The sequence below is a fragment of the Amblyraja radiata genome, chromosome 19 (assembly GCF_010909765.2).
Source record: "Amblyraja radiata isolate CabotCenter1 chromosome 19, sAmbRad1.1.pri, whole genome shotgun sequence".
NCBI classification, from domain to species: domain Eukaryota; kingdom Metazoa; phylum Chordata; class Chondrichthyes; order Rajiformes; family Rajidae; genus Amblyraja; species Amblyraja radiata.
This window is the reverse complement of record NC_045974.1, coordinates 41,077,126-41,103,933: the sequence shown is the minus strand read 5'-3', so window position 1 is coordinate 41,103,933 and position 26,808 is coordinate 41,077,126. Positions and strand designations below refer to the sequence as shown.

Genomic DNA, 26,808 nt, shown 5'->3' with positions numbered 1-26,808 from the left:
AGGCCAATTAACCTTCAAACCCACACTTTTTTGGGATGTGGGAGGAAACCGGAGCAAATCCACATGCTCACATGGAGAAGATGTAAACTTCACACAGACCCAAAGTCAAGATCAAAGCGAGGTTTCTTGCACTGTGAGGTAGCATCTCCACCACCTATGCCACCCAGTTCTGTCAAAGGTTTTCAAACCTACAATGATAACTGTGTTTCTTTCTTCATGGTCACTGCCTGACTTGCTTCAAGCATTTTCTGTTTTTATAATCAGAAGTTGGTTTGCCTATGACCTTTCTAAATAACAAATGAGTCTTGAGTTATCGAATCATAGCATCATAGATTAAAGAAATATGTTCTTTGGCCCATCATTCAATGCTGACCTTTTTTGCCCATCTACATTAATTCCATTCGCCTACTTCTCTGCCTCAGTGGGCGGTGGAGGCCGGTTCTCTGGATAGTTTCAAGAGAGAGCTAGATAGGGCTGTTAAAGATAGCGGAGTCAGGGGATATGGGGAGAAGGAAGGAATGGGGTACAGATTGGGGATGATCAGCCATGATCACATTGAATGGCGGTGCTGGCTCGAAGGACCGAATGATCTACTCCTGCACCTATTGTCTATTGTCTATTGTCTATTGTCTACTTTAGGATTACATTCTCCTAGGTTACAAAGCAGCTTCTGAAATGTTGGACCACCCTGATAATTTTATCCCTGCGTAGAATGTTGCAATGAACAAGTAAACACATTCGTTCTTATTCATTACAAAACAAAAATGAATTATCAACTGCTGATGATAAATGATACCTTGTGAAGCCTATTCAGATAAAGGCAACGCAAACAAGAACACATAATAAAGTACTCGGCCTAAGGTCATTTTAACCTAAAATATTTATTTGTGTATAATAAATTAATTTAAATTATATTATATTCAGGCACTTAAGCACGATAAGATTATTTTTGACTGTCTTTGCTCTTTGCATTTTGCATCATAACGCAGCTACAATGTATCACTGGTCATTTATTTTTGTCACTGTCTCAACATGCAGGTAGACTGGGAAAATCAGGTTGGGACTGGACCCCAAGAAAGGGAGTTTGTGAAGTGCCTCCGTGATGGATTCTTAGAGCAGCTTGTTTTGGAGCCTACCAGGGAGAAGGCAATTCTGGATTTAGTGTTGTGTAATGAACCAGATTTGATAAAGGAACTTGAGGTTAAGGAGCCATTAGGAGGTAGTGGCCATAATATGGTCATCTACAATTGGAGATGGAGAAGGGTAAATCGGAGGTGTCAGTGTTACAGTTGAATAAAGGGGACTATGGAGCCATGAGGGAGGAGCTGGCCAAAGTTGACTGGAAATATACCCTAGCAGGGATGACAGTGGAACAACAATGGCAGGTATTTCTGGGAATAATACGGAAGGTGCAGGATCAGTTCAATCCAAAGTGGAAGAAAGATTCCAAGGGGAGTAAGGGGCGACTGTGGCTGACAAGGGACGTCAGGGACAGTATAAAAATAAAAGAGAAGAAGTACAACATAGCAAAGATGAGCGGGAAGCAAGAGGATTGGGTAATGTTTAAAGAGCAACAGAAGATAACTAAAAAGGCAATATGGGGAGAAAAGATGAGGTTCGAAGGTAAGCTAGCCAAGAATATAAAGGAGGATAGTAAAAGCTTGTTTAGGTATGTGAAGAGGAAAAAATAGTTAAGACCAAAGTTGGACCCTTGAAGACTGAAAAGGGTGAAGTTATTATGGGGAATAAGGAAATGGCAGACGAGTTGAACAGGTACTTTGGATCTGTCTTCACTAAGGAGAACATAAACAATCTTCCCGATGTACTGGTGGCCAGAGGATCTGGGGTGACGGAGGAACTGAAGGAAATCCACTTTAGGCAGGAAATGGTGTTGGGTGGACTGATGGGACTGAAGGCTGATAATTCCCCAGGGCCTGATGGTCTGCATCCCAGGGTACTTAAGGAAATGGCTCTCGAAATTATGGACGCATTGGTGATAATTTTCCAATGTTCTATAGATTCAGGATCAGTTCCTGTGGATTGAACGGTAGCTAATGTTATCCCACTTTTTAAGAAAGGCGGGAGAGAGAAAACAGGGAATTATAGACCAGTTAGCCTGACATCGGTGGTGTGGAAGATGCTGGAGTCAATTATAAAAGATGAAATAGCCGCACATTTGGATAGCAGTAACAGGATCGGTCCGAGTCAGCATGGATTTACGAAGGGGAAATCATGCTTGACTAATCTTCTGGAATTTTTTGAGGATGTAACTAGGAAAATGGACAAGGGAGAGCCAGTGGATGTGATGTACCTGGACTTTCAGAAAGCTTTTGATAAGGTACCACATAGGAGATTAGTGGGCACAATTAGGGCACATGGTATTGGGGGTAGAGTGTTGACATGGATTGAAAATTGGTTGGTAGACAGGAAACAAAGAGTAGGGATTAACGGGTCCCTTTCAGAATAGCAGGCAGTGACTAGTGGGATACCGCAAGGCTTGGTGTGGGGACCGCAGCTATTTACAATATACATCAATGATTTAGATGAAGGGATTCCAAGTAACATTAGCAAATTTGCAGATGACAAAGCTGGGTGGCAGTGTGAACTGTGAGGAGGAAGCTGCTCTGCCAGCAGTCTGTTCGTTTTTTCATTTTTAAAAATGTTTTAGTGTTTGTTAAAAGTTTGTTTTAATGTTCTCCGGTTTGTCTTATGTGGGGGAAGGGGATTGGGGGAAACTTTTTTTCAGGTTCTTACCTTGCCGGAGATGTGATTAATTTTTGGATCGCATTCTCCGTGCGCTCTGCGGCCTTCCATCGATGGAGCTGGAAGCCTCCTCAGACTGCAGTGAGCCCCACCGCGGGCGTGGACTACTTGGCAAATGAAATTCCTCGTATGTTGCAAAACATACTTGGCAAATAAAGTACTATTCTGATTCTGATTCTGATGAGAATGCAGGGTGACTTGGACAGGTTGGGTGAGTGGGCAGATGCATGGCAGATGCAGTTTAATGCGGATAAATGTGAGGTTATCCACTTTGGTAGCAAAAACAGGAAGGCAGATTATTATCTAAATGGTGTCATTGGGAAAAGGAGAAGTACAACATAATCTGGGGGGTCCTTGTTTATCAGTCAATGAAAGTAAGCATGCAGGTACAGCAGGCAGTGAAGAAAGCGAATGGCATGTTGACCTTTATAATAAGAGCAGTTGAGTATAGGAGCAAAGAGGTCCTTCTGCAGTTGTATAGGGCCCTAGTGAAACCACACCTGGAGCATTGTGTGCAGTTTTGGTCCCCTAAATTGAGAAAGGACACTATTGCTATTGAGGGAGTGCAGCATAGGTTTACAAGGTTAATTCCTGGGATGGCGGGACTGTCATATGCTGAGAGAATGGAGTGACTGGGCTTGTATACTCTGGAGTTTAGAAGGATGAGAGGGTATCTTATTGAAACATATAAGATTATTAAGGGTTTGGACACACTAGAGGCAGGAAACATGTTCCCGATGTTGGGGGAGTAAAGAACCAGGGGCCACCCATTTAAGAAAGGAGACGAGGAAACACTTTCTCACACAGAGAGTTGTGAGTCTGTGGAATTCTCTGCCTCAGATGGCGGTAGAGGCCTGTTCTCTGGATACTTTCAAGTGAGAGCTAGATAGGGCTCTTAAAGATAGGGGATATGGGGAGAAGGCAGGAACGGGGTATTGATTGGGGATGATCAGCCATGATCACATTAAATGGCGGTGCTGGCTCGAAGGGCCGAATGGCCTACTCCTGCACCTATTGTCTGTTGACTAATTGACCTTATATTGCTAGTTATGCACAGCATAAACTTTCTACAAATCTTATAAATATGTAAAAGACAAAATAACTCAGCTGATCTGCCTTTAAACCTGAAGAGATCCAAAATGTAACCATCTCCACACAACACTATTCTAATACTTACAATGAGTAGAATTGCCACCGTATGTTCTAGGAAAGTCACTTCCTCCTCCCCGTCACCAACTCAGTGATCAATCAGCACAATTTCTCCTGTTAGCCTGTTCAATTTTCACAAATGTTTCTTCTATTTCAGTGCTTGTTGCAAGAGTTAGACATGTGCTTCCACTAACATATTGCAGATGCTGGAAATCTGAATTAAGAAAAACAGGAAATGTTACCAATGCACAATAAGTCGGGCAGCGTTTATGGAGAGAGAAATGAAATTAGCATTTCAGATTGAGGATTTTTCACCAGAAGTTTAAAAAAATATAACAAAATCCTCTTCCAGGGAGACAAAAGAAACTGCAGATGCTGGAATCTTGAGCAAAGCACAAAGTGTTGGAGGATCTCAGCGGGTCAGGCGGCATCTGTCTGGAGTTTGCAGAAGGGTCCTGACCAGAAACATCACCCTTCACAGCTGCTGCCAGATCTGCTGAGCTCCTCCAACACTGTGTTTAAATCCTCTTTCACATTTGTTTCGACAATGTAGCCTGCGCTGAGAGTTTAGACTATCACCATCACATCTAAGAAATCTAATAGTTGCTTATGATAAGAATCAGTCCAGTTCAAAATAGCTACTTTTTAAAAATGTGATCAGCTATTTTGAGAAAAAAACCTGAACTGCAATGCCTTAAACTCTTCGGTAATTTTGGGTTCCGGGCTATAGCTTGATCCAGGTTTGATTTGGGCTCACTTCATGTGAGGTCGGTGGACAAAAATGCTGGAGAAACTCAGCGGGTGAGGCAGCATCTATGGAGCGAAGGAATAGGTGACGTTCTGGGTCGAGACCTTCATGTGAGGTAGAATCAGGCATGAAGATTTGGTGTGTGCAGGTGCCGAACATTACATTATTCTAGCCTTACCTGGCTATACGTATCTTACATCAGAGTGAGAGGCTGAAACTTCTCTCTATCCCCAACAGATTTCAGTCTAACTTTTGTGAAATTATTCTCACAAGTTTTGACCAATGCATTTGCAAATGAATCATGTGCTTCACACACATACTTATTTTTAATAGCTCTTGACATACAATGTACATTTATGGTCAATGGGTTAATTAATGAGGCCTACGACAAGGCCCTCGGAGAGTTGTAAAGACAGTAGCAATTAAGTAAGAGGATTGGGAAATATGCCTTAGAGCGAAATTAGCCTTTAGGTTTTCACCGTCGCTCACCACACTAAAACAGGTAGCTTTAATCATATAAAAATATAGAAAATTACCTGAAGGGTTAGAATTGCTTGATAATAGAAATGTGAGGACTTTACACATCTTTGAATAAGATGTTGCTCTGCATGTTGTCATTTGGTCAATTTATAATGGCAATGATTTAAATATCTATTGTCTATTATCTAAGAACTAATAGACAGTAGACAATAGACAATAGGTGCAGGAGTAGGCCATTCGGCCCTTCGAGCCAACATCACCATTCAATGTGATCATGGCTGATCATCCATAATCAGTACCCCGTTTCTTCCTTCTCCCCATATCCCCTGACTCCGCTATCTTTAAGAGCCCTATATTGCTCTCTCTTGAAAGTATCCAAAGAACCGGTCTCCACCGCCCTCCGAGGCAGAGAATTCTACACTCACAACTCTCTGTGAGGAAAAAGTGTTTCCTCATCTCCGTTCTAATTGGCTAATGTTCCACACATCACATATTGTTAAATATATATTACATTTCTATTCATTTGACTTCTCGGCTTTCATGCCCAGATTTTCACACACAGTTTCATCAGTTATCTGATTCAGGTCCAAGTTAATGGTCTATTAATTCAACCACAGGGCATGTTTTTTATGCTCTACGTAATTGTGCTATTGTGCAAAGTCAATCGCCACATGCCATTGGGACCTTCAAGTGCTTATTCCACATCTTCTCCAGCAGCCTCTATGATTAGACAATGACTTGCTACCATTCTGTTTTTATTGGTTCTGCTGGACTAATGAAGCCAGTGTGGGAACTACAGACTTCCACAGATAGGGCAGGAGGTAGCTGACGGAGCTACTTGTGTGTAAACGAGCATCTTACTTGTGTAAGAAGGAACTGCACACACAGGGAGCAATCCAGAGATTATTACCTTGTGGAGTTACTCCAGCATTCTGTGTCTATCTTCAATGTAAACTGGCATCTGCTGTTCCTTCCTACACATTATTACCATCTTGGTTCTGCTTTTCAATTTGGTGCCTCGCTGTTCAAATTCCCTTTGCAGAACCTCTTTCCACGTTCTACCTACATTATTGATACCCAAATGGACCACGACAACTAGATCCTTCCCCTCCTGCTCCAAGTTCCTCTGCAGTTCAGACGAGATGTCCCGAACCTGGGCACCAGGCAGGCAACACAGGCTTCGGGACTCTTGATCCTCGTGACCGAGGACAGCGTCAATGCCCCAAACTATGCTATCGCCTACGACAACAACATTTTTCTTCCCTATTTCCTCTCGAATGGCCCCCTGAACCACAGTGCCCTGGTCAGGTTGCTCATCCTTCCTACAATCCCACTCTTGCCTGCACTGGGAGCAAGAATCTCAGACCTGGTTGACAAGCCCGAGGTTCCTCTAACTCAGTCCTCACCTCTGTTCCCCTGCCTGCCTCATTCGCAGTCACCAGGGACCACCTTGGAAGCAGTTACTCTAGCGGGCGTAACTGCCTCCAGACACACCGCGTCCAGGTAATTCTCCCCGTCTCTGATGTACCGCAGCGCTTGAAGCTCAGACTCCAGGTCGTCCACCTTCAGTTTTAGTTCCTCAATCAACCAGCATTTGCTGCAGATGTTGTCACCTGCATTCACCAAGGGCTCCGACATCATGCAGCTGCAGCATATCGCATGATCCTGCATGTCTACTTAGCGTATCAGACAAATAATCTTTATACCTCCTGCTTGCTGCTGCTCTGGGTCTGACAGGTTCTCTCCTCAGCCCTTCTCACTGAAGCCTCGTGAGCCAAAGTCTCAAGATGCACTGTTCCACAACACAGCACTTCACCTCAACATGGCCAATCCCAACAGGCTGCTCCACCAGTGCTTGCTTCCCTTTAATTTACTATCTATGGCTATCGGACGCCTGCTTCATGCTAATGTCCTGCCTCCACAATTAGCAAACTCTGAAAAAGCAACTCTGCAACTTCTTCCCAACGATTTTTTTTAAACCTTTTTCTTGTAAAAAGCAGATTCTTACTTGCAGCAAGAAGCCTCTACTCCCTCTGTCTGATGTTTTGCAGCAGAAATGAACTGTTATTGTCATTTCAGTCTGCTGAGAGCAAATATAGCACACTTGGTTGGAGTACAATATAAATAAATATGTTTTAACACTGTAAAATAAAAATAAATGACAAATGGCCTTTCACTCTTGTCCACTAGGATATCTCAATATTTCCCAACAAGGATAATACTGTTCTGGGAGATGGAGGCATTACGCTCAGTGGAGGTCAACGAGCAAGAATCTCCCTGGCAAGGTTTGTTTTACAACTTAACTTTGTTAACAAAACATTTTATACAAAAGGAAAACGATGTGTCTGATTTGGAGGGTAGACAAAAATGCTGGAGAAACTCAATGGGTGGCAGCATCGATGGAGAGAAGAAAATAGGCGACATTGTGGGTCGAGACCCTTCTTCAGACTGATGTCGGGTTGGGGGGGGGAAGAAAGGAAGAAAGGAAGAGGTGGAGACAGTAGGCTTTGTTTTCGGAAGGAGGAGAACTTCTTCAAAGTAGACATACCTTGAGGAGATTTCGCAGTGGAGTAGACAAAATGTTTACGAAACAAGTTATTTTTAAGAAACCCTGATAAGGCAATCCATTTTCCACTCTGAACAATCATTGTCGTGCATTAAAAAGGACGATTCTTGCAAAAATTATCTCATCTGTAGAATATCATTCCATTGTGGCTAATTCAGACAGAATGTTACATTTTGTTTAATCAAGATCATCTTCATTCAGAGTAAAAAAATATATACAAAACAGGTATTGTGCAAAATGTCTTCCCACTTTCTCGGAGGCTATCCATACATTCAATGTGTTGTAATGTAGTGTTTACACAATTTTACCCGAAACCCTTGCAACTCAAGTGGCAAGTCATCCCTTCGTTTATTTGAGGGATAATATCCTGCCCCCAATGTGTAACAGCCGATGCACAGAATGTCACTTACGTTAAATGCCTTTAGTTACAAAGCTACTGAATGGGTACTGTAAAATAATGGTTGCTGTTGAGGTAACATGCCGAGAACCGAGAGCGCTGATCAAGGGGGATGAGTTTGGATACCACCATTGCAGCTACAGGATTTAAATCTGAGTAACTAAATAACCTTCAGTTACAGTAACCACAAAGCCATTAGGTTGACTAAGGTCCTTCAATGAAGGAGGAAATATGACATCCTTGAGAATTTAGCATTTGTCTCCAGTCCCACAAGTGTAGCTGAATTACCTCACCCATTCACCAGAACAGCTATTCAGAATTTGCAGTGGCGGACAGCATAACACCTCAGGAAGTTCACCAAAGGGCAGAATAAGGTTTAATTTGAGCATAGAGTCATAGAGTGATACAGTGTTGAAATAAGCCCTTTGGCCCAACTTGCCCACACTGGCCAACAATGTCCCAGCTACATTAGTTCCACTTATAATCATATAACAATTACAACACGGAAACAGGCCATCTCGTCCCTTCTAGTCCGTGCCGAACACTTACTCTCACCTAGTCCCATCCACCTGCACCATAACCCTCCGTTCCTTCCATATACCTATCCAATTTATTTTTAAATGATAACATCGAACCTGCCTCCACCACTTCCACTGGAAGCTCATTCCACACCGCTACCACTCTCTGAGTAAAGAAGTTCCCCCTCATGTTACCCCTAAACTTCTGTCCCTTAATTCTCAAATCATGTCCTCTTGTTTGAATCTTCCCTACTCTCAATGGGAAAAGCTTATCCATGTCAACTCTGTCTATCCCTCTCATAATTTTAAAGACCTCTATCAAGTCCCCCCTTAACCTTCTGCGCTCCAAAGAATAAATACCTATCTTGTTCCACCTTTCTCTGTAACTTAGTTGCTGAAACCCAGGCACTTGCCTGTGCTTGGTCCATATCCCTCCAAACCTGTCCTATCCATGTACCTGTCTAACTTTCTTAAACAATGGGATAGTACCAGCCTCAACTACCTCCTCTGGCAGCTTGTTCCATACACCCACCACCCTTTGTGTGAAAAAGTTACTGCTCGGATTTCTATTAAATCTTTTCCCCTTCACCTTGAACCTATGTCCTCTGGTCCTTGATTCCCCTACTCTGGATAAAAGACTCTGTGCATCTACCTGATCTATTCCTCTCATGATTTTGTATACCTCTATTCTAGTCCTCTAGTCCTGGCAACATCCTTGTAAATCTTTTTTTAACCCTTTCAAGCTTGACAATATCTTTCCTATAACATGGTGCCAGAACTGAACACAATAATTTCTTCTCAACTATCAGGTTCTTGAACAACTCTTAAGTATAGCCCGACCTCAGCACTGAACCAGTCCCAGGCTTTGTGCTTCTATGTTCGCTCTTTGTAATGTCGTTTTCACATTATCACGTAGACTAACTGATTATAACATTGTATATTTATTGGTGTTGTTGCATCTGATGAGCCTGTGAAGCTGCAGCAAGTCATTTTGATGTTCCAGTTCATATCCGGTGCAGATGACAAATAAACACTGACTCGACATTTAAAAAGGAACTTAAAAAAGAAGCCCAGTGATATCAGACAGGCCTCAGATTCTGTGGCAGATTGGACCTGACGCAGAATCTGTGGCAATAATTGAGGGTAATGCTGAGGTACTACAGCTCCAGACTGCTTGGTGCCTGACAGTGGAATGAGTTAATAGATCAGGTTCTCCAGTCCATTAGTAAGTCTAGGTGTTGAGTGCCTAATAAAGCTTACGCAAATATCTAAAACATTTCTACACCATAAACTATAAAATGCTATTGCTTCTGAATGTTAATTCAGGCATCAGCCAGCATGATCTGGCCCATTAGTGATTGCCCTGCTATGTTCTTTTCTTCTGCCCACAGGGCCCTGTATAAAGATGCTGACCTCTATCTACTGGATTCACCATTTAGTCACCTTGATGTAACAACAGAAAAGGACATTTTTGAAAGGTATCATTCAGAAGCCTGCAATATTCTCTGAACAATGTATTAAAAGCCCTGTCCCACGGTACGAGTTCATTCCAAGAACTCTCCCGAGTTTAAAAAAATCAAACTCGTGGTAAGCACGGAGAATGAACGTAGCGGGTACGTTGGAGCTCGGGGACGTCTCTAAGCGCTAACGGCAGGTACTCGGGAAGACTCGCTAATGGCAGGTAAGCACGGGAAGACTCGTGAAGATTTTTCAACATGTTGAAAAATGTCCACACGAGCCCCGAGTACCGATGAGTGGCCATTACCATAAATCTCCGAGTTCGAATCAGGGCAAACTCGGGAGAGCTCTTGGAATGAACTCATACCGTGGGACAGGGTTTTTAGTTTAGTTTCGTTTATAGTGGAGAGATAAAAGCATGGAAACAGACCCTTCGGCCCTCCGAGTCCACCAGCAATCCCCGCACACTTACACTATCCTACATACACTAGGGACAATTTACAAATATACCAAGCCAATTTACGTATAAACCTGCACGTCACTGGAGTGTGGGAGGAAACCGGAGCACCCGGGGAAAACCCACGCAGGTCGCGGGAGAACGTACAAACTCTGCACAGACAGCACCCATAGTCAGGATCAAACCCCGGTCTCTGGCGCTGTACGGCAGCAACTCTACCGCTGAGGCACCTTCCAGTTTTTAAACAGTTCCTCAAAATAAAATAAGTAATTAAAGTGAGGTGTAGGTTGTGATAATTTTTCATCATTGTATATCATCCACTATGCAATGTTAATGAGATCTGACCTCTGAGACATTCTCTGTGTCATTCACTTGCTGAAGTTATCCATGATCAGGTGTTTTAAGTAAAAAGGAACAGATGAAGCTGCTCACAAAACAGATTATATAATGAATGAATCTGAAGCCATTATGTTCCCAAGCCCACAGAATCATCAGTTGCGGTTTGCTTCTGGCTATTTAACATATGTTTTAATTGATTGATTTGAGGATACAGCATGGAAACAGGCCCTTCGGCCCATCTGAGTCCACACCACCCATTAATCACCCATTCATACTAGTTCTATATTATCCCATTTTCTCATCCACTCCCTGCACACTAAGGGGCCGCTTACAGAGGCAAGTCTTTGGGATGAAGATCCTTTCCTGTTCATTTTCAGATATTGAACATCATTCTCAGTTAAATGATTCATCATCTATTTAGTCAGAGTGCATCCACGTACATTAATGCGGAGGATATTTCATTTGCAATGATATCCTTTAAAATCAAACGTACAGCAGCTTATTCATAGTCCTAGAATCACACAGCACAGAAACAAATCTTCAGCCCAACTTGTCCATGCCGACCAAGATAGCCCATCTAAGCTCGTTCCATTTTCCTGTGTTTGGCCCATATCCCTCTAAACCTTTCCTATCCATTTAAATGTCCAAGTGTCATTTCAATGTTGTTATTGTACCTGCCTCAAATACCTCCTCTGGCAGCTCATTCTGTATACTCACTACCCACTGAGTGAAAAGGTTGCCCCTCAGATTCCTATGAAATCTTTCCCCAATCATTTTAAACCTATGTCCTCTGGTTCTTGATTCCCCTACTCTGGGATAAAGGCTGTGCATTCACCCTATCAATTCCCCTCGTGATTTTTAAACACCTCAAAAAGGTCAACCCTAATACCCCTGACCCACTTAGGAAACCTGAACGGAAACCTCTGGAGACTTTGTGCCCCAACCCAAGGTTTCCGTGCGGTTCCCGGAGGTTTTTGTCAGTCTCCCTACCTGCTTCCACTACCTGCAACCTCCGGCAACCACCTGCAACCTCCGGGGGCCACACGGAAACCTTGGGTGGGGCGCAAAGTCTCCAGGGGTTTCCGTTCATGTGTCCTAAGTGGGACAGGGGCATTAGCCTCCTGTGCTGAAGGTTCTAATGGAAGTAGTCTAAATTATATTTTATGTTTTTTTTTTAAACAGTTGTCTCTGTAAGCTCATGGCAAACAAAATCCGAATCTTGGTGACTTCAAAACTGGAGCATTTGAAGAAGGCGGATAAAATTCTGCTCCTTCACGAGGGCCACTGCTACTTCTATGGAACCTTCTCTGAACTCCAAGGAGAGAAGCCCGAATTCAGTTCACAGCTGCTGGGCTCAGAGGGCTTCGATAGTTTCAGTGCTGAGAGAAGAACCTCGATTCTCACTGAAACCCTCCGCAGGTGCTCTGTTACTTCAGGAGATGGAGCTGGTCCCGGAGGCTTCGGTGAAACACAGAGAGCATCGTTCAAGCAGCCACCGACAGAAATTATTGAGAAAAGAAAATCCTCGTTGAAGCTCAATCCCTTAAATTCAAACAAGAATTTTTCCCTCATACAAACAGCGATGTCATATCCACAGACAAACGGGATCGAAGACAGCAGCAATGAGCCGGGAGAAAGGCACTTTTCACTCATTCCTGAGAATGAACTGGGGGAACCTACGCAGCCCCAGAGTAACATGTTCAAAAGTGAGATGTCTTTTCAGCCTCACAGACGCCAGTCTGTTCTGGATCTCATGACTAACTCTTCAGCAGCTCAGAATAAGAGCCACATGCGCCGTAGCACTGTACGCAAGCTGTCCATGGTTTCTCAAACTAACTTTGCCTCTTCAGATATTGATCTTTACTCGAGACGTTTGTCTGAAGACGGATCTTTTGAAATTAGTGAAGAAATAAATGAAGAAGATCTAAAGGTAGGTAGATTCATCCCAGTATTGAACATTATCATTTAACAGAATACTTGCAAGAAAATTGTAAAATACACATCAAATGTTAAAAAATATCTCTTTTACTGACAGCAGACAGGCACGTGAATTAATAGCAGCTCCAAACCCCTCAGCATTTCTCTTTCTCGAGTTGTAGCCCACTTTATCAATTAGCTGATGATGTCAGGCAAATGCAAATAGTTATGTTAGATCTGATTGTAACTTCATTCCTGCCTCCCCCCCCATAATATTTCAGCCCTTGCATATCAAGAATCTCGTTCAAGTTCAAGTTACATTTATAGTCACTTGCACCAATTGGTACAGTGAGATTTGAGTTACCATACAACCATACGAATAAAAAAGATACGATAGAGTTTCACATGAATATCCCCACACAGGGGTTTTTTCTGGTTGGCTGCCAGTGACTAGTGGAGTTCCGCAGGTGTTGGTGCTGGGGCCGCTACTCTTCACATTGTATATTAATGATTTGGATGAGGGGATTGAAGGCTTTGTGTCCAGGTTTTCAGATGATACGAAGAAAGGTGGAGAGGCAGGTAGTGTAGAGAAATCAGGGACTCTGCAGAATGACTTGAACAGTTGGGCTGAGAAATAAAAGATGGAATATAGTGTAGCGGAGTGTGCTGTTATGCACTTGATAGTAGCAGTAAAAGCATAGACATTTGTAGTGTCTGACTATTTTGGGAAGCAGAAACACAATTTCTACTAGTTTCAATGTACATATGCTGGAGGTTTCTTCAAATGTACATTTATATTCCCTTGAATTAATATTAAAATCTGAATAAAATTGTTGTGCTGTAATTATTAGATGGCCATCAAAATCCAACTTGTTCACTCGTGCCACAAGTTCACGTTCATAAGTTATAGGAGTAGAATTAGGCCATTCGGCCCATCAAGTCGGCTGCCATTCAATCGTGGCTGATCTCTGCCTCCTAATCCCATTTTCTTCCCTTCTCCCCATAACCTTTGACACCCGTTGTAATCAATAATTTGCCTATCTCTGCCTTGATATTATCCACTGACTTGGCCTCCACAGCCCTCTGTGGCAACGAGTTCCACAGATTAACTACCCTTTGACACAGTGTCCTGTGGGCCTTTTGTTAGTCTTATTGGTGTGGCCCATATGTGAACCCAGAGCCACATTAATGTGACTAGTCCTAACCATGCTGTGACATGGTGTAGCAAGCCACATACTTCAAGGTGGGTAAAAACTAATGCCTAATCAGCAGTACCCACACCTGTGAATGAATGGAGATAATAAACCACACTGGCTTTGTCAGGATGTCATGTTTATTTCTTTGTTATTCTGGGGTTAAAAAAAGATGTAAAGGGGCTGTCTCACTTGGGCAACCTAATTGGCGAGTTTAGAAGAGTTTAGGAGAGTTTGAAAAAATGTCATGTTGAAGACCTCCTTCGACCTCCTTCGACTATGTTCAGTATTGATGTGGATAGAGAACTGGCTGGCAAACAGGAAGCAAAGAGTAGGAGTAAACGGGTCCTTTTCACAATGGCAGGCAGTGACTAGTGGGGTACCGCAAGGCTCAGTGCTGGGACCCCAGCTATTTACAATATATATTAATGATCTGGATGAGGGAATTGAAGGCAATATCTCCAAGTTTGCGGATGACACTAAGCTGGGGGGCAGTGTTAGCTGTGAGGAGGATGCTAGGAGACTGCAAGGTGACTTGGATAGGCTGGGTGAGTGGGCAAATGTTTGGCAGATGCAGTATAATGTGGATAAATGTGAGGTTATCCATTTTGGTGGCAAAAACAGGAAAGCAGACTATTATCTAAATGGTGGCCGACTAGGAAAAGGGGAGATGCAGCGAGACCTGGGTGTCATGGTACACCAGTCATTGAAAGTGGGCATGCAGGTGCAGCAGGCAGTGAAGAAAGCGAATGGTATGTTAGCTTTCATAGCAAAAGGATTTGAGTATAGGAGCAGGGAGGTTCTACTGCAGTTGTACAGGGTCTTGGTGAGACCACACCTGGAGTATTGCGTACAGTTTTGGTCTCCAAATCTGAGGAAGGACATTATTGCCATAGAGGGAGTGCAGAGAAGGTTCACCAGACTGATTCCTGGGATGTCAGGACTGTCTTATGAAGAAAGACTGGATAGACTTGGTTTATACTCTCTAGAATTTAGGAGATTGAGAGGGGATCTTATAGAAACTTACTAAATTCTTAAGGGGTTGGACAGGCTAGATGCAGGAAGATTGCTCCCGATGTTGGGGAAGTCCAGGACAAGGGGTCACAGCTTAAGGATAAGGGGGAAATCCTTTAAAACCGAGATGAGAAGAACTTTTTTCACACAGAGAGTGGTGAATCTCTGGAACTCTCTGCCACAGAGGGTAGTCGAGGCCAGTTCATTGGCTATATTTAAGAGGGAGTTAGATGTGGCCCTTGTGGCTAAGGGGATCAGAGGGTATGGCGAGAAGGCAGGTACGGGATACTGAGTTGGATGATCAGCCATGATCATATTGAATGGCGGTGCAGGCTCGAAGGGCCGAATGGCCTACTCCTGCACCTAATTTCTATGTTTCTATGTTTCTATGTTGAAGACTAGCTACAACTAGCTACGGGAAAATTAGACACCGAATAGTGGAGAGTGAAGACGACCTCCTTTGACCTCCTTTCGACCTCCCTCCAACTATGTTGAAGACTATCTACGACTACCTTCGGCTACCTTTGACTACCCTTGATTACCTACGACTAACATGCCGACCTACCATGACCTACTACGACATACTACGACTAAACCTACGAGTAAAAAAAGTATCGATTTTTTTCCATGGCGACCTTTTTTTACTCGCGGGCATTTTTCAACATGTTGAAAAATACGCAACAAATATTGTCTGGTAATGCTGCCCTGAGATGTTGATATTGTTACTGTTTAATCTGTGCAATGGGAGTGCAGATTGTTACTATTGCTATTGCTGTGGTATTAAGCATCTCACTCTGTTTTCATTAAGGAATGCTTTGTTGATGAAGATGAAATCCATAATGTCACTACTACATGGAACACTTACCTCAGATACCTTACCCTCAATCGCAGCTTGGTCATGGTTCTCATCCTTTGCCTTGTTATATTTTCAGCAGAGGTAAGATTTAAAAATGTTCTTAATGACTTGTTCATGAATTTCCTTTTTTTCCAGCTGCATAATTTAGTTTCTTAGTTTGGTTTAGTGATTTAGTAACAGGCCCTTCGGCCCACTGAGTCCGCAACGACCAGCGATCCCCGCACATTAACACAAGCCTACACACACTAGGGACAATTTATACTTATACCAAGTATACAAACACAAGCCAACTCGCCTACAAACCTGCACGTCTTTGGAGTGTGGGAGGAAACCGAAGATCTCGGAGCAAACCCATGCGGTCACGGGGAGAACGTACAAACTCCGTATAGACAGCACCCGTAGTCAGGATCGAATCTGGGTCTCTGGCGTAAGGCAGGAACTCTACTGCTACACCAATGTGCCGCCACACTGTAATTTAATTCATGTACATTTAGAACAGAGGACATAGACCAGTACCGCACAAGTACTGGCCTTTCAGCCCACAATGTGCCAAACATGATGCCAGGACCAACTCTTATTTGCCTGCACATAATCCATATCCGTCCATTCCCTGATGTTCAGCCTGACTATCCCAAAGTCTCTTAAATACCATATCGTATCTGCCTCAAGCACCACCCCTAGTAGTGCACTCCAAGCACACACCACCCTCTTTTAAACATGTTGTCCCACACACCTCCTTCACATTTTGACCCTCTCACCTTAAAACGAAGCCCTCGAGTATTTAATTTTCCCACCCTGGGAAAAAGGTTCTGACTGTCTACCCTATCTATACCTCTCGTCATTTTATATACTTCTATAAGGTCCATATCACACATTCCACAACCTCTGGGGTTCCAACAAAAAACAATGAAATACAAACACATTTCAAACTCTTTACTGGGTCAGACATTATGAATTATTATTATTACTGTATTTACTTTAGCCATGAATAATCAATACAATGAAACTAAAATCAAAGGAAATATCTTGCAGGGCCTTTATATCTGGTAGGGTTTTATATCACTTGCACAGTTGATGCATTGACAATGCATTTTGCTTAACTACTGTATGAGTTGGTAATACAAAAAATAACATACCTCATAGAAGGAGGACTAGGTTATCTGGATATTCATGCATGCTCTGTCATTCAGTAAGATAATGATGATCCTTTGCCTTAGGAACACTTCCCTGCATGAACCACATTTTCCTCGAATCCTTTAATCACTAAAATGTGCTGATTATAGCCTTCTTGTGTAAAGTGCCTTCTTGTGTAAAGTGCAAGACATGATGAATCAATGAGCTAGTCTATCAGTGACAGGTACAATATCTTGATGATGATGGATCTTGCCCTTTAGAATATAGAGCCGATAAGACTCTGGAAAGGTTTTGCTCAGGGATGTTGAAGATGGAGTGACAGTCAAGAATAGTTCAATTACAACTAATGGTTTGTGCTCTTGGAAGTTTGTTGCTTACAAAATAATTGTCAATTGTCAATTGTCAATAATTGTCAATTGTGAGCCTATGCACAAATTTCTCTGCCACAGAAGTGGAATTCTCTGCCACATAAGGCAGTGGAGGCTAATTCACTTGATGTTTTCAAGAGAGAGTTAGATATAGCTCTTAGAGCCAAAGGAATCAAGGGATATGGGGAGAAATCAGGAACAGGGTTTAGGATGAACAGCCATGATCATATTGAATGGCAGTGCTGGCTCTAACTGCTGAATGGCCTACTCCACCTATTTTGTTTTCTATTAACGCCATCCTACATTAGAGACGATTTTTTTACATTTATACCAAGCAGATTAACCTACAAACCTGAATGTCTTTGGAGTGTGGGTGGATACCGAAGTTCTCGGAGAAAACCCACGCAGTCACGGGGAGAACATAAAACTCCTTACAGGCAGTGCTCGTAGTCAGGATCAAACCCGGGTCTCTGGCGCTGTAAGCACTGGAAGGCAGCAACTCTACCGCTGCGCAACCGTGCTGCCCCAAAACTATTATAGGTGGGTTCTTGGCAAAGCTAATCTGTGTTTAAATCTGAAGAAACACATCAGTTTAAAATTAACACTTATTATGGTGAATTATTCCAAAATATAAGACTTTGTGCTTAATTTGTTAGCAGAGAGATTTCTTCTTAAATGTTACGTATGGCGAGATTCTGGACAATTTCTGTTCCAGAGCCCAGGGGTTTGTGTCGATCAATTCATCATTTGATGGAAATGTAATGGGTCACAGTTCTCACATCACTAGATGATACGCCATGTAACCAGAACATTTTTTTAAATGTTCTTAATATATCCACGTATTAAAATTATTTAAAATTCTAATTGTAAAATCAAGTTACCTAGATGTCCATGGATTCAACTTCTTTAATGAGATATCTTGTTTAGAAGATTATAATCCGGAAGACACAGGATCATTTCATTCCAAAAAGGAAGAAAGATTCTAAGGGGAGTAGGAGGCAACCGTGGCTGACAAGAGAAGTTAGGGATAGAATAAAACTAAAAGAAAAAATGTATAACACAGCAAAGAGTAGCTGGAAGCCAGAGGATTGGGAAACTTTCATAGGACAACAGAAGGAAACAAAACGGGTAATACGGGCTGAAAAGATGAAGTACGAAGGGAAGCTGGCCAGGAATATAAAGAAGGACAGTAAAAGCTTCTTTAGATATGTTAAGGGAAAAAGAGTAGCAAAGTCAAATGTGGGTCCCTTGAAGGCAGACACGGGTGAAATTATTATGGGGAACAAGGAAATGGCAGAAAAGTTGAACAGGTACTTCAGATCTGTCTTCACTAAGGAAGACACAAACAGTCTCCCAGATGTACTGGAGGACAGAGGATCTAAGGGGGTCGAGGAACTGAAAGAAATTTGCATTAAGCGAGAAATAGTATTGGGTAGGCTAATGGGACTGAAGGATGATAAATCCCTGGGGCCTGATGGACTGCATCCTCAGGGATATGGCTCTAGAAATAGTGGGCGCTTTGGTGATCATTTTCCAATGTTCAACAGATTTAGGATCAGTTCCTGCGGATTGGAGGATAGCTAATGTTATCCCACTTTTCAAGAAAGGAGCGAGAGAGAAAACGGGGAATTACAGACCAGTTAGCCTGACTTCGGTTGTGGGAAAGATGCTAGAGTCAATTATTAAAGAGGTAATAATGGGGCATTTGGATAGCAGTAAAAGGATTAGTCCAAGTCAGCATGGATTTATGAAAGGAAAATCATGCTTGACTAATCTTCTGGAATTTTTTTTGAGGATGTGACAAGTAAAATGGATGAAGGGGAGCCAGTGGATGTAGTGTATCTAGACTTACAGAAAGCCTTTGATAAGGTCAGACTGGGAGACTGGTGACTAAAATTAGAGCACATGGTATTGGGGGTAGGGTGTTGACGTGGATAGAAAACTGGTTGGCAGACAGGAAGCAAATAGTAGGAGTGAACGGGTCCTTTTCAGAATGGCAGGCAGTGGAAAGTGGAGTGCCACAAGGCTCAGTGTTGGGGCCGCAACTGAAGGTGGTTGCCGGAGGTTGCAGGTACTGGAAGGTCTACCTTCCACTACCTGCAACCTCCGGCAACCACCTTCAACTAGCATCACAGCCGGCTTCGACTAAAAAATTTCCTATTTTTAAAACGGCAACCTATTTTTAATCGCGGCTGGTTTTGAATTTTTTGAAATAATCGCCGGAGAGAAGGAGCGGAAACCACTTTTGACCATTAGGAAGACTGACAAAAACCTCCGGGAACCTCACGGAAACCTTGGGTGGGGCGCAAAGTCTCCAGACGTTTCCGTTCAGATTTCCTAAGTGTGACAGGGGCATAACAGCGTCAGAGACCCAGGTTCGATCCTGACTATGGGTGCTGTCTGTATGGAGTTTGTACGTTCTGCCTGTGACCACATGGGTTATTCCCAGGTGTTCCGGTCTCCTCCCACACTCCAAAAGACGTACAGGTTTGTAGGTTAAAGGGCTTCTGTAAAATTGTAAATTGTCCCTATTGTGTAGGATAGTGCTAGTGTACAGGTAATCGCTGGTAGGCATGGCCTTGATGGGCTGAAGGGCTTGTTTCCACACTGTAGCTCTAAAAGTAAACAAAAAAGCGAAGTCCTTGCACCATCTTGAACATATTCCTCTGTGCTGATCAATCCATTTGGCCTATCTCTGCAGATTATCACTTATAGCTGATCTTTCACATTCAATTACTTTTGCTTTTCTTTGCTGTGTCTAATTTTGAGTCTACATTGACATGGCTCCCTCTGCTAACAATTTAGGTGCAGAGTCTTATATTTTGGAAATAATTCACAATAATAAATTCATTTTAAATTGATGTGTTTCTTCAGATTTAAATACAGACCAGCTTCACCAACTGTATATTAGCTCATTTTTGAATTTCTTGCAGGAAGCTGCAATTGACACCTAACAATTTCCTGCAAGGCCAGTTATTACTTTGATGCTGCTATGTGCAAAATGCTTTTCCTAGCACTAGCAAAATGTTGAAGGGATTTAGATGCGTGCCCCATATTTCCTGGAGGGCCTGGCTAGTATGAGGCAGACTCTGCAGGGTGGCATCAAATCAAAATCTCACTTTTCCAGTGAAACCACAGTTTAAGAATAAGGGGTCGGCCATTTAGAACTGAGATGAGGAAAAACCTTTTCACCCAGAGAGTTCTGAATTTGTGGAATTCTCTGCCTCAGAAGGCAGTGGAGGCCAATTAACTGGATGCATTCAAAAGAGAGTTAGATAGAGCTCTAAAGGGCCTGTCCCACTTGGCGTCATTTGCGTGTCATGCAGACTGCGTGCAAAGATTTTGTACATCCCAAAATCCTGGGGCACCGCGCGTCACTGCTTACGTCACCATGCACCATGCGCGTGTAATGCGCACCATGCGCGCGTCATGTTGCGTAAATGACGCGCAAATGGCGCCCGTGGGACAGGCCCTTAACATCAAGTTACCTTTGCATCCCTTCTCTCTCCGTTCCTCCCCCACCCTAGTCATTGTACTAATTTCACTGTCGTCCTGGTTAGTTTCATTGACTGTATAACTCATTATCACCTAGTCCACAGCTAACAATGGACTGTTTCCTTGATCATCCTTACTTTTTTGCATATCCTTGTCCTTGTCCCTGTATCAAAGGTATCAAAGGTATTTTATTAGTCACATACACACTAGGTGAAGTGAAATGCTTCTTGCCATTTTGCAGCACATAAAGAAAGAACAGACATAACATTAATAAGTGTTTTAGAACATAAAAAACATCCCCCCACAATGGTTCCCATTATGAGGGAAGGCACAAAGTCCAGTCCCCAACCCCAGTTCACCCATAGTCGGGCCTATTGAGGCCTCCACAGTTGCCTCTACGGAGGCCCGATGTTCCAGGCCGTTCTCGCCGGGTGGTGGTGCTCCGGCGTCGGGAGAGTCCTCTCCGCGGCTTGGGAACCCTGGAACGGCCGCTTCCGTACTGGAGGCCGCGGCTTCCGAAGCCGACAAGGCTGCGCCGGTTGGAGCTCCACAACTGGCGATCTCGTCGCGAGATCCCAGGCTCCCGATGTAAAGTTCGGCGCCGCTGCCCGCAGCTGGCCGCTCCACAGACCCGCAGCTCCGCGATGTTGTTCCCGGCGATCCTCAGCTCACCGGAGCTCCAGCGCGGCGACCCGGGCAAGGCATCGCCCGCTCCATGATAGCGCTCCAGCGCTGTGCCGCCGCCGAAGCCGAGGTTCTGGGCGGTCCCCGACAGGAAACGCCGCTCCAGGCCCGCTGGTAGGCCGCGAGGACGGGTCGAAGCTGCAGCCCGGAGAAAAGCTGCCTCTCCGACCAGGTAGGGACCCTGAAAAGTAGTTTCCCCCTTCCCCCCCCCCCCCACATAAAAAAGTCTAGACCTCCAAACAAAACACTTTAACTAACTAAAAATACGTCGATGAAAAGACAGACAGCTGCTGGCTGGGCAGCCATGCATCAGTCACTGAACTAAGCATGCAGGTAGAGCAGGCAGTGAAGAAAGCGAATGGCTTGTTAGGCTTCATAACGAGAGGAGTTGAGTATAGGAGCAAAGAGGTCCTTCTGCAGTTGTACAGGGCCCTGGTGAGACCACACCTGGAATATTGTGTGCAGATTGTTCTCTTCATTGGAGGAAGGACATTCTTGCTATTGAGGGAGTGCAGCGTAGGTTCACCAGGTTAATTCCCGGGCTGGCGGGACTGTCATGTAATGAAAGAATGGGGCGACTGGGCTTGTATTCACTGGAATTTAGAAGGATGAGAGGGGTTCTTATAGAAACATGTAAAATTATTAAAGGATTGGACACGCTACATGCAGGAAACATGTTCCCGATGTTGGGGGTGTCCAGAACCAGGGGCCACAGTTTAAGAATAAGGAGTCGGCCATTTAGAACTGAGATGAGGAAAAACCTTTTCACCCAGAGAGTTCTGAATTTGTGGAATTCTCTGCCTCAGAAGGCAGTGGAGGCCAATTAACTGGATGCATTCAAAAGAGAGTTAGATAGAGCTCTTAGGGCTAGCGGAATAAAGGGATATGGGGAGAAGGCAGGAACGGGGTACTGACTGTGGATGATCAGCCATGATCACATTGGCTCAAAGGGCCGAATGGCCTACTCCTGCACCTGTCTCTGTATCTATGTATCTATGACACGAAACGTCACCCATTCCTCCTCCAGAGATGCTGCCTGTCCCGTTGGGTTACTCCAGCATTTTTTGTCTGTCTTTATTGTAACCCAGCAACTGTAGTTCCTTCCTACACACAGCACGATCCAGTTGACTGCAACAAAATAAGTAGGCCCTCTGCTTCCACTCTGGGCCAGTGAACTGAAACATTAAAGGTAACATGATCACTCACTGATATTAGTCTTACATTAAAAAAAATAAACTGTCCAATCTTAATCAAGTCCTTTAAAGCAGAGTGGCCAACTCAGCAAACGGGTATTCCTTGCTTTTATGTGGTCCAAGATATATCAGTAATTTGTGGTTAGTGCCTGTTTTAGACAAATGTCCTAAATACTCTGGCACTGGTGAGGTTATGCTTTCATCTCATTTGCAGGATGAAATATTAATTCTGCCACGTTGCAATTGCAGATCAAGGTGGTAGATTCTGGCCATGTGATCCTTAGAAATCAATGGGCTGAACATCAAAGAGGTTCTACAATGGGCTGTACCAGTTTAATGTTCTCGTTGTCGGTAGAGTTAGTAAGAACTCTCAGCATTTCTGGTGACTTCTTGATTTTTAAAAAGTTGAATTTAAAAAAAATCTGCTTTGGCCCTCCAAACCTCTTGTAAAGTAATTTGTCATCGGTTGTTATATGAATATTTCTTGTTGGCATTGAATGCAAATTATTATTCTCTCAGAAAATATGCGATTGTTAGGATATAGGCAGATTATTTACTTGCTCAAGCCTTTTATGGCTTTCAATAGGATTGTACTTGAAAAATAACCCAACTCCATTAAGCTATTTTGTCCCATTTTCCTTCCTATCTTTAATTAACAAAATGTACATTAATTCCAGTTTAAAATAATGAACCAGCATCAATTGTATTTGTTTTTAAACTTTTAATATCCTTTCTGTTTCATAACTTCACAAAAACTCAGCACTAATTTATAACTGCGCTCACTAGTTCCTTATGTTCCACAATCAGTTGAAATAGTATTCCACTCCCTCGTCTACTTATTCTGCTTAATATCTGATGATCTGCACGGTGGCATAGCGGTAGAGTTGCTGCCTTACAGCGCCAGAGACCCGGGTTCGATCCTGACTACGGGTCTGTACGTAGTTTGTACGTTATCCCCGTGACCTGCGTGGTTTTTCTCCAAGATCTTCGGTTTCCCCCCCACACTCCAGAGACGTACAGGTTTGTTGGTTAATTGACTTTGGTATCAATGTAAATTGCCCCTAGTGTGTGTAGGTTTGTGTTAATGTGTGGGGGCCGCTGGTTGGTGTGGACTTGGTTGGCTGAACGGCCTGATTCTGGGCTGTATCTCTAAACTAAAGATAAATTAGGTACATTATAAATGTGTTTAAATAATCAAATAAATTACCACAACTTTCTGAATTTCCTGAAATTCTACCCTAGAATCTCATCCTGTACTGTAGTTGTTGGAATCCAGGTACCATTCTATCAAATCCACAATGACTGCTCCAAGGCCAAATTATTTTTTCCTGGGTTTGCTTTAAACCCTCACATCATCTAGGTGTGATCTAACCAAGCCAGTGGAAAGTTGTAGCATAACATCTATCCATCTATTTGCCTGTCTACTGGAGGCAAGTCCAACATTCTATAAGCCTACTTGACCAATTTATTTCCATATGCATGTTAATTTAATCACTTATACAGATCACTTTTTTCTCTCTCTCTGAACTTCCACAACTCTTATCCTTTACTATTTACTACAAAGTGGATAATGTCATATCCACTGTGAAATCTGCAGTATTGCCCATTCAGTCAATCCATTATTATTTAATGCTGCCATCCATGTTGGTCAGACATGTCTATCAATTTACAGTATCTTTCCAACATCAGTGCAAGAGTAGCAATACAATCATAGATTTATACAGCATGGAAACTGGCCCTTCGGCCCAACTCATTCATGCCAACCAAGATTGCCCATCTAGCTAGACCCACTTGCCTGTGTTTGGCCATTAACCAAAGGGCCGAAAGGGCAGCACGGTGGCGCAGTGGTAGAGCTACTGACTGACAGCGCCAGAGACCCGGGTTCAATCCTGGCTACAGGTGCTTGCCTGTTGGGAGTTCAAAAGTTCTCCCCATGACCTGCGTGGGTTTTCTCCGAGATCTTCGGTTTTCTCCCACACTCCAAAGACGTACTGATTTGCAGATTAATTAGCGTAAATTAGTGTAAATGTAAAAATAGTCTTAGTGTGTGTAGGATAGTGGATCGCTGGTCGGTGCAGACTCGGTGGGACGAAGGGCCTATTTCCGCGCTGTATCTCTAAACTAAACTAAACTAAATCCTCTCAATCTTTTGTATCCATATACATGTTCAGGTGTCCTTTAAATGCTATTATATTACCTGCTTCAACTACCTCCTTTGGCAATAACGAAACCCCATTTAGAGGCTTGCCTACTTTCATCAGTCGCCACCATTGAATGAGGGTGGGCTACATCAAATACTTAGAAGGCAGCAAGCAAAACATTGTACAATATTCACTTATTAATAATAAATCCACAGAAATGCAGCCAACTCCGATAACCAAACCTATTCATGAAGTGATTTTACAGTTAGAACTTTAAATATTTTGTTTTGAGTAAACAAAATAATAAATGTTACTGCCTGTAATCTTATAATATGAGAGAACTGTGAATCACTGCATCTCTGTCATCTTGAGTTCATCAATTGGAAGACACAGCAATGGGTTCCAGGATCGATAAATTAAAAAAAAAATCAGAGCATCAAAATAACACTTTACAATAGAGACTTGTTCAAATATTCACCCTGAAGAACAGTTCAAGAGAGATCGCTGTGCTAAAGAACTGGTACGTCACAATACTGAGAACTATATTCAGCACAATGTATCTTCCCCTTTGCTGTTCCTATAGTACTTAGCTTGACTTGGTTGTATTTCTGTATAGTATTATATGATCACATTGGATAACATTAATAAACAGAAACTTGATCCTATATTCAGAAAGAATTTTAGGTTTTTCAAAATGTTTGTTGATGGTCGATTCAGAACTAAATCAATTTCTCAACAGCTGTATTAGTTTGCCATTGAAATTGGTACCTGGAATTGCAGTTGACACCATTTTGTAAGCAACAATTTTGTATCAGCACAAAGCATTAGTCAAAAATATTTTGTTGGAGAAAGAACCGCCATTTGTTCTGGAACACCACAAAGAAAAATGGGGGAAAGGAAAAATTCTCCGAGGTGGTCTCATCCCCATGAATGATAATTGGCACTTTGTAAAGGCTGACATCTCTTCCCTTTCATTATAAACATAATCTGTTTCACTCCATACTCATTGGTTCTCTTCTATCATGCACTGAGCAGTTACTGCAGGTAAGAAGGTGGTGGAGACACTTGCTGAGCATAGTCATGTTAGTAGATTTTTAGATATAAGGTTCAGCACAACACGCTACCAATCCCAGCTGTGGAGACATTGGTATAGTTGGCTCGTTGTAGCACACTGATCTTTCTTTTTATTCTGGATTTTAAACCATGTATTGTGTTTTTGCATATAATTTATGATGTTCCTATAAGTAATTTACTAAGCTTTTATATGTATTTTACGGTGTTTTTATATGCAATGTATTCTATGTAATGTTGTCTTTTATCTGGACCTTGAGTCTGAAATATAAGTTTAATAATAATAATAATAATAATAAAATAATAAGGGAACCAAGATAGAAGCAGTTGGCACAGGAATAAGTTGCCAAAGGAAACAATTGACTATGATCTTATTGAAGAATGGAGTGGGCAGAAGTGGCTGAATGGCCTAAACTGGCTTCGAGTTCTTATCGTTTTCTGTTTTCATCTGTAGAGCACTATATGCTTGAAGCCCGGGCTTGCCAGAAGCCTATTATGCATCTGTAGCAAGAGGCTAATGGAAGATGATCCTTGGATCTCATCCACATGGTGGCTCTTCCACTGGCAGCTTGTTTGAGCAGAAATGTTTAAGAAAGCCTGTCTGCCTGCTTTGTTACGGGCCTGTCCCACTTAGGCGATTTTTTCGGCGACTGCCAACGACTGTCACAGTCGTATCATGTCGCCGAAAAAGCGGCGACTGGACCCCCGCCCCCCCCCCCCCCCACAATAACGTCTATGACAAGCTACGACAACCTACCACCTAGTCGACGTCAAGCTACGGCAAGCGACCGACAACCGGCGACCCATTAGGACGTCCACCTATGACCACACCTTCGACCACACCAAAGTCAATCTACATCCACCCAT

The 26,808-nt window shown here is 42.9% G+C and overlaps 1 protein-coding gene across 1 annotated transcript in view; it reads left to right on the top strand.

Moving 5' to 3' along the window:
* Positions 1-26,808, top strand: part of cftr (CF transmembrane conductance regulator) — a 148,078-nt gene that overhangs the window by 83,945 nt on the left and 37,325 nt on the right. The window contains exons 12-15 of the mRNA XM_033038309.1: positions 7,331-7,425; positions 10,013-10,099; positions 12,058-12,805; positions 15,808-15,936. Of these exons, the coding sequence (XP_032894200.1) occupies positions 7,331-7,425; positions 10,013-10,099; positions 12,058-12,805; positions 15,808-15,936 (1,059 nt within the window). The remainder of the gene's footprint in view (positions 1-7,330; positions 7,426-10,012; positions 10,100-12,057; positions 12,806-15,807; positions 15,937-26,808) is intronic.